The sequence below is a fragment of the Anas acuta genome, chromosome 33 (assembly GCF_963932015.1).
Source record: "Anas acuta chromosome 33, bAnaAcu1.1, whole genome shotgun sequence".
Classification (NCBI taxonomy): domain Eukaryota; kingdom Metazoa; phylum Chordata; class Aves; order Anseriformes; family Anatidae; genus Anas; species Anas acuta.
Genome location: NC_089011.1, coordinates 517,381 through 526,026, shown reverse-complemented (window position 1 = coordinate 526,026; position 8,646 = coordinate 517,381). Strand labels below are relative to the sequence as shown.

The following is an 8,646-nucleotide window of genomic DNA, read 5'->3' as shown; positions in this document are numbered from 1 at the left end:
GTTCGGGGGGGGTTGGGGGGGATTGGGGGGGGATTGGGGGCGCTTGGGGGACATTTGGGGATGTTTGGGGACATTTGGGGACGTTTGAGGGGTTTTGCAGGGGACATTGGGGATGTTTGGGAGCGTTTGGGGGGTTGGGGGCGTTTTGGGGGAGTTTGGGGACGTTTGGGGATGTTTGGGGGGGTTTGGGGGGGGTTGGGGGGTTTTGGGGATATTTGGGGATGTTTGGGGGGGTTTGGGGGGGCTGGAGGGGGTTTTGGGGGGGGGTTGGGGACGTTGGGGACATTTGGGGATGTTTGGGGACGTTTAGGGGGTTTGGGGGACGTTTGGGGGGGTTTGGGGGCGTTTTGGGGACATTTGGGGGTTTTGGGGGGTTTTGGGGGACGTTTGGGGATATCGGGGACATTTGGGGACATTTGGGAACATTTGGGGATGTTTGGGGGGTCTTGGGGACATTGGGGACATTCGGGGTCTTGGGGTCATTTGGGGTGTTGGGGACATTTAGGGACATTTGGGGACATTTGGGGTCTTGGGGACATTTGGGGACATTTGGGGACATTGGGGACATTTGGGGGGTCTTGGGGACATTTAGGGACATTTGGGGACATTGTGGTGAGGAGAACAGGCTCAGGTCCAGGGGTCTATAGGGGTCTCCAGCCCCAAAATCATATGGGGGGGGGCTTTTAGGGACCCCAAAACCAACCTATAGGGTTTTTCCCCCCCCCCCCCCCCAAAGGCAGATTCGGGGGGCCCCCTGTCCTGCTTTTCGGGGGGGCCGCTGGGTGCAGGCGGGGGTCCTGAGCTTCGCCGTGGGGTGCGGCCGCCCCAACGGGCCGGTGCTGGCCACGGGGCTAGCGGCCCACGCCGGGTGGCTACGGGGTCACGTCCCCCCCGCCGCCTTCCCCCCGCCCCCCCCGCCGCCCCCCCCAGGCCTGGAGGACGGCAAGTGCATGGGTGAGTGGTTTTGGGGGTTTTTTGGGGGGGGTTAGGGGGCACCCCGAAAGGGTTTGGGGGTGGGGAGGGGGGAAATCCTATTAAAATCCTATTAAAATCCCATTAAAATCCCATTAAAATCGCATTGGGAACGCCAAAATCCTATTGGGATCCCATTCTGACCCCAATAATGGGGTGGGGAGCCCCAAATCCTATTAAAATCCCATTAAAATCCCATTAAAATCCCATTCTGACCCCAATAATGGGGTGGGGGAGCCCCAAATCCTATTAAAATCCCATTAAAATCCCATTAAAATCCCATTAAAATCCCATTCTGACCCCAATAATGGGTGGGGGAGCCCCAAATCCTATTAAAATCCCATTAAAATCCCATTGGGAACCCAAAATCCTATTGGGATCCCATTCTGACCCCAATAATGGGGTGGGGAGCCCCAAATCCTATTAAAAACCCATTAAAATCCCATTAAAATCCCATTCTGACCCCAATAATGGGGTGGGGAGCCCAAAATCCTATTAAAAACCCATTAAAATCCCATTAAAATCCCATTCTGACCCCAATAATGGGGTGGGGGAGCCCCAAATCCTATTAAAATCCCATTAAAATCCCATTAAAATCCCATTAAAATCCCATTGGGATCCCATTCAGATTGCAATAATGGGGTGGGGAGCCCCAAATCCCATTAAAATCCCATTAAAATCCCATTAAAATCCCATTAAAATCCCATTAAAATCCCATTCTGACCCCAATAATGGGGTGGGGGAGCCCCAAATCCTATTAAAATCCCATTAAGATCCCATTGGGATCTCATTCTGACCCCAATAATGGGGTGGGGGAGCCCCAAATCCTATTAAAATCCCGTTAAAATCCCATTGGGAATGCCAAAATCCTATTGGGATCCCATTCTGACCCCAATGATGGGGTGGGGGCGCCCCAAACCCTATTAAAACCCCATAGAAAACCCCAAAACCCCATTAATCCCCCCCCTTTACCCCCCAAAAATAGGGCGGGGCCACCCCAAACCCTATTAAACCCCCCAGAAACCCCAAAACCCCACTGAGACCCCATGGGGAACCCCAAAACCCCATAAACCCCCCTTTTCCCCCCCAATAATAGGGCGGGCCCACCCCAAACCCACCCCAAACCCAGCCCAAACCCTATTACCCCCCCCCAGAAACCCCAAAACCCCATAACCCCCCCCCAAAACCCCATTCCCCCCCCATTCCTCCCCCAAAAACACCACGGGACCACCCCAAACCCCCCCAAAACCCCTCGTAGGGGCTGACCCTATTATCCACCCCCCTGACCCTATTTCCTCTCCCGACCCTACAGGTTGTGGGATGCAGGGGGGGCCCCCCCTGGAGCCCCCCCAGGGGTCGGGGTGGCCCTGGTACGTCAGCCTGGTTTTTGGGGGACGCCACCGCTGCGGGGGGGCCCTGGTGGCCGAGAGCTGGGTGCTGACGGCCGCCCACTGCTTTATAGGGTGAGTGGCGACCCCAAAATGACTTCGGGACCCCCGGAAACCCCAAAATCCTATAGAAATCCTATGAAAAATTCAAAATCCTATAGAAACCCCATGAAAACCCAAAAATCCTATAGAGGTCCTATGGAAACCCAAAAATCCTATAGAGATCCTATAAAAACCCCAAAATCCTATTACGATCCTATGGAAATCCCCAAATCCTAAGATCCTATGGAAACCCCAAAATCCTATAGAAATCCCATGAAAACCTCAAAATCCTATAGAAATCCTATGAAAATCCCAAAAATCCTATAGAGGTCCTATGGAAACCCCCAAATCCCATAGAAATCCTATGAAAAGCTCAAAATCCTATAGAAATCCTATGAAAATCCCAAAAATCCTATAGAGGTCCTATGGAAACCCCAAAATCCCATAGAAAGCCCATGAAAACCTCAAAATCCTATAGAAATCCCATGAAAAACTCAAAATCCTATAGAAATCCCATAAAAAACCCAAAATCCTATAGAAATGCCATGAAAAGCTCAAAATCCTATAGAGATCCTATAAAAAACCCAAAATCCTATTAAGATCCTATGGAAATCCTAAAATCTTAAGATCCTATGGAAACCCCAAAATCCCATAGAAACCCCATGAAAACCCCAAAATCCCATAGAGATCCTATGGAAATCCTAAAACCCCAGAGACCCCCTAAAATCCCCAAAATCCTATAGAAATCCCGTGAAAAGCTCAAAATCCTATAGAAATGCCATGAAAAGCTCAAAATCCTATAGAGATCCTATAAAAACCCCCAAATCCTATTAAGATCCTATGGAAATTCCCACATCCAAAGATCCTATGGAAACCCCAAAATCCCATAGAAACCCTATGAAAACCCCAAAATCCCATAGAGATCCTATGGAAATCCTAAAACCCCAGAGACCCCCTAAAAACCCCAAAATCCTATAGAAATCCCATGAAAAACCCAAAATCCTATAGAAATGCCATGAAAAGCTCAAAATCCTATAGAGATCCTATAAAAAACCCAATATCCTATTAAGATCCTATGGAAATCCTAAAATCCTAAGATCCTATGGAAACCCCAAAATCCCATAGAGACCCTATGGAAAACCCAAAATCCCATAGAAACCCTATGAAAACCTCAAAATCCTATAGAGATCCTATAAAAAAACCAAAATCCTATAGAGATCCTATGGAAACCCCAAAATCCTGTAGAGATCCTATAAAAAAACCCAAAATCCTATAGAGATCCTATGGAAACCCCAAAATCCTATAGAAATCCTAAAATCCTATTAAGATCCTATGGAAACCCCAAAATCCCATAGAAACCCCATGAAAACCCCAAAATCCTATTGAGGCCCTATGGAAACCCCAAAATCCTATTGAGGCCCTATGGAAACCCCAAAATCCTATAGAGATCCTATAAAAACCCCAAAATCCTATTTAGACCCTACCCTTTTAGGATCTCCCCTTTTTAGGATCTCCCCTTTTAGGGTCTCCCCTCCCCTTTTAGGATCTCCCCTTTTAGGATTTCCCCTTTTAGGATCTCCCCTTTTAGGGTCCCCCCTCCCCTTTTAGGGTCTCCCCTTTTAGGCTCCCCCCTCCCCTTTTAGGATCTCCCCTTTTTAGGATCTCCCCTTTTAGGATCTCCCCTTCCCTTTTAGGATCTCCCCTTTTAGGGTCCCCCCTCCCCTTTTAGGATCTCCCCTTTTTAGGATCTCCCCTTTTTAGGATCTCCCCTTTTAGGCTCCCCCCTTTTAGGATCTCCCCTTTTTAGGATCTCCCCTTTTTAGGATCTCCCCTTTTAGGCTCCCCCCTTTTAGGATCTCCCCTTTTAGGCTCCCCCCTTTTAGGATCTCCCCTTTAACCCCCCCCCAACCCTTTTAGGCCCCCCCTCCCCCTTATAGGGCCGCCCCCTGACCCTAAATCCCCCCCTTTTCCAGGCGCCAGGCGGCCGAGGCGTGGCAGGCGACGGTTTTGGGGTCGGAGACGCGGGCGGGGGCGCGCCTGACCCTACACGGGGCCTATATAGGGCCGGGCCGGGGTCGTGACCTGGCCCTATTACGGCTCCAGGGGGTTTTGGGGTGGGGGCCGGCGCTGCGCCCCCTCTGCCTGCCCTATAGGAACCACCGCCGGCCCCCCGGGACCCGCTGCTGGGCCCTGCTCGGCCCTAAAAGTGAGTGACCTTATGGGGTCGCCGACGATGACCCCGATGACCCCGTTCCCCATGACCCCGATGGCCCCGATCCCAATGACCCCAAAGATCCCGTTCCCGGTGACCCCAATGATCCCGATCCCAATGACCCCAATGACCCCAATGACCCCGATCCCAATAACCCCAATGACCCCAATGATCCCAATGACCCCGATGATCCCATCCCCAATGACCCTAATCCCGGTGACCCCAATGACCCCAATCCCAATGATCCCGATCCCAATGACCCCAATGACCCCGATCCCGGTGACCCCAATGACCCCGATCCCAATGATCCCAACAATCCCATTCCCAGTGACCCCAATGATCCCAATCCCAATGACCCCGATCCCAATGACCCCATTGGCCCCGATCCCAATAACCCCAATGACCCCAGTGATCCCATCCCCAATGACCCTAATCCCGGTGACCCCAATAGTCCCGATCCCAATGACCCCAGTGATCCCATTCCCGGTGACCCCGATGATCCCAATCCCAATGATCCCGATCCCAATGACCCCAATGGCCCCGATCCCAATAACCCTAATGACCCCAATGATCCCAATGACCCCGATGATCCCGATCCCGGTGACCCCAATGGCCCCGATCCCAATGACCCCAATGATCCCATCCCCAATGACCCTAATCCCGGTGACCCCAATAGTCCCGATCCCAATGACCCCAGTGATCCCATTCCCGGTGACCCCGATGATCCCGTTCCCGATGACCCCAATGATCCCAATGACCCCAATGGCCCCGATCCCAATAACCCCAATGACCCCAATGATCCCAATGACCCTGATGATCCCGATCCCGGTGACCCCAATGACCCTGATCCCAATGACCCCATTGGCCCCGTTCCCGGTGACCCCAAAGATCCCAAACCCGGTGACCCCAATGACCCCGATCCCAATGACCCCAATGATCCCATAACTGGTGACCCCAATGATCCCATTCCCAGTGACCCCAATCCCAGTGACCCCAATGATCCCAATCCCAATGACCCCGATCCCAATGACCCCAATGGCCCCGATCCCAATAACCCCAATGACCCCAATGACCCCGATCCCAATGACCCCGATGACCCCGATCCCGGTGACCCCGATGACCCCGATCCCGGTGACCCCAATGATCCTATTTCCCTGGGACCCCGATGATCCCATAAGGGGTGACCCCAATGATCCCAATGACCCCAATGATCCCATCCCCAATGACCCTAATCCCGGTGACCCCAATGACCCCGATCCCAATGATCCTGATGATCCCGATCCCAGTGACCCCAATGACCCTGATCCCAATGACCCCAGTGATCCCATTCCTGGTTGACCCCAATGATCCCATTCCCAGTGACCCTGATGATCCCAATCCCAATGACCCCAATGGCCCCGATCCCAATAACCCCAATGACCCCAATGACCCCGATGACCCCGATGATCCCGATCCCGGTGACCCCAATGGCCCCAATGATCCCAATGACCCCGATGATCCCGATCCCGGTGACCCCAATGACCCCGATCCCAATGACCCCATTGGCCCTGTTCCCGGTGACCCCAAAGATCCCAAACCCGGTGACCCCAATGACCCCAATCCCAATGACCCCGATGATCCCGTTCCCGATGACCCCAAAGATCCCAGTGACCCCATTGGCCCTGATCCCAATGACCCCAGTGATCCCAAACCCAGTGACCCCAATGATCCCATTACCGGTGACCCCAAAGATCCCGATCCCAATGATCCCAATCCCAATGACCCTGATCCCAATGACCCCATTGGCCCCAATCCCGGTGACCCCAATGATCCCAAACCCGGTGACCCCAATAGTCCCAATCCCGATGACCCCAATGATCCCGTTCCCAGTGACCCCGATCCCGGTGACCCAAATGACCCCAATGATCCCAATGACCCCAATGATCCCATCCCCAATGACCCTAATCACAATGACCCCATTGGCCCCGATCCCAATGACCCCAATGATCCCAAACCCAGTGACCCCAATGATCCTGATCCCAATGTCCCCAAATGTCCCCAAATATCCCCAAATGTCCCCAATATCGCCCATTGACCCCACTGACCCCAAATGTACCCAACGTCCCCCATTGACCCCAAATATCCCCAAATGCCCCCAAGTGTCCCCAATGACCCCAAATGTCCCTATTGACCCCAAATGTCCCCAAATGCCCCCAAATATCCCCAAATGCCCCCCAAAATGTCCCAAATATCCCCAAAGTCCCCAAATGATCCCAATGACCCCAAATGTCCCCAATGTCCCCAATGCCCCCAATGACCCCATTGACCCCAAAATCCCCAAATCCCCAAAATCCCAAAATGTCCCCAAATATCCCCAAATGTCCCCCAATGATCCCAATGACCCCAAATGCCCCCCATTGACCCCATTGACCCCAAATGTCCCCGAATGATCCCAAATGCCCCCAAATGTCCCCAAATGTCCCCATTGACCCCAAATGCCCCCCACTGACCCCAAATATCCCCAAAATCCCAAAATGTCCCCAAATATCCCCAAATGTCCCCGAATGATCCCAAATGCCCCCAAATGTCCCCAAATGCCCCCCACTGACCCCAAATGCCCCCCAAATCCCCCCAAATCCCCCAAATCCCAAAATGTCCCCAAATGTCCCCAAATGTCCCCAGTGTCCCCAGACGCGGCCCCTCCCCCGGCGCTGAGCAGCGTGGAGGTGACGCCCCTGGAGCCCCCCGGGGACATCGGGGACGGCGCCGGGGACACTTTTGGGGTCACCGCCCCCAACGGCACCGCCTGCCAGGTGAGCGCGTTTTGGGGCATTTTGGGGCCTTTTGGGGTTTTTGGGGTCTTTTGGGGTCGCTTTTTGGGGCTTTTAGGGGTTCCGGGGGGGGTTTTGGGGTCGTTTTGTCCCTTTTGGGGTCCCTTTTGGGGTCTTTTTGGGGTCCCGGCGGGCTTTTGGGTTCACTTTTGGGGTTCCTAGGTCATATTTGGGGGGGATTTGGGTGAGTTTGGGTCACTTTTGGGGCTTTTGGGATCACTTTTGGGATTCCTAGTTCCCGTTTTATGGGATTTGGGGATTTTTAGCTCATCGCTGCCTCTTTTGGGGTTGCTTTTGGGGCTTTTGGGATTTTGAGTTCCCATTTTATAGGATTCTGGCTCTTTTGGCTCATTTCTGGCTCTTTTGGGGTTGCTTTTGGGGTTGCTTTTGGGATTCCTAGCTCCCATTTAATGGGATTTTGGGATTTTTGACTCATCGCTTCCTCTTTTGGGGTCGCTTTTGGGGCTTTTAGGATTCCTAGTTCCTATTTTATGGGATTTTGGCCTTTTTGGCTCATCTCTGGCTCTTTTGGGGTTGCTTTTGGGGTCACTTTGGGGATTCCTAGCTCCCATTTTATGGGATTTGGGGATTTTTGGCTCATCGCTGCCTGTTTTGGGGATGCTTTGGGGGCTTTTGGGGTTCCTAGATACAATTTTATGGGATTTTAGGCCTTTTAGCTCATCACTGCCTCTTTTGGGGTTGCTTTTGGGGTTCCTAGTTCCAGATTTATGGGATTTGGGGATTTTTGGCTCATTGCTTCCTCTTTTGGGGTTGCTTTTGGGGCTTTGGGGATTCCTATTTCCTATTTTATGGGATTTTGGCCCTTTTGGCTCACCGCTGCCTCTTTTGGGGTCACTTTTGGGGTCGCTTTTGGGATTCTTAGCTCCCATTTAATGGGATTTTGGGATTTTTGACTCATCGCTTCCTCTTTTGGGGTCACTTTTGGGGTTTTGGGGATTCCTAGTTCCTATTTTATGGGATTTTGCCCCTTTTGGTTCACCACTGCCTCTTTTGGGGTCGCTTTTGGGGTCACTTTGGGGATTCCTAGCTCCCATTTTATGGGATTTTGGATTTTTGGCTCATCGCTTCCTCTTTTGGGGTCGCGTTTGGGGCTTTTGGAATTCCTATTTCCTATTTTATGGGATTTTGGGATTTTTGCCTCACCGCTCCCCCTTTTGGGGTCGCTTTTGGGGTCACTTTGGGGATTCCTAGTTAGAATTTT

General features: G+C 52.3%; 1 protein-coding gene across 6 annotated transcripts; it reads right to left on the bottom strand.

Moving 5' to 3' along the window:
- Window positions 1-2,167: 2,167 nt before the first annotated feature.
- LOC137846535 (elastin-like) lies at window positions 2,168-6,280 on the bottom strand. Of its 6 annotated transcripts, none has more exons than XM_068664547.1 (2): window positions 2,987-6,280; window positions 2,168-2,764 (listed from the first exon to the last, which is right to left on the bottom strand). In XM_068664547.1, exon 1 carries the CDS (start codon window positions 5,940-5,942, stop codon window positions 4,494-4,496), a length of 1,449 nt encoding a protein of 482 aa, XP_068520648.1. In that variant the 5' UTR covers window positions 5,943-6,280; the 3' UTR covers window positions 2,168-2,764; window positions 2,987-4,493. The 6 variants fall into 6 exon arrangements, with proteins under 6 accessions (XP_068520648.1, XP_068520651.1, XP_068520652.1 ...); XM_068664550.1 differs by having other exon boundaries at window positions 2,168-2,616; XM_068664551.1 differs by having other exon boundaries at window positions 2,168-2,586.
- Between the last annotated feature and the right edge of the window lie 2,366 nt (window positions 6,281-8,646).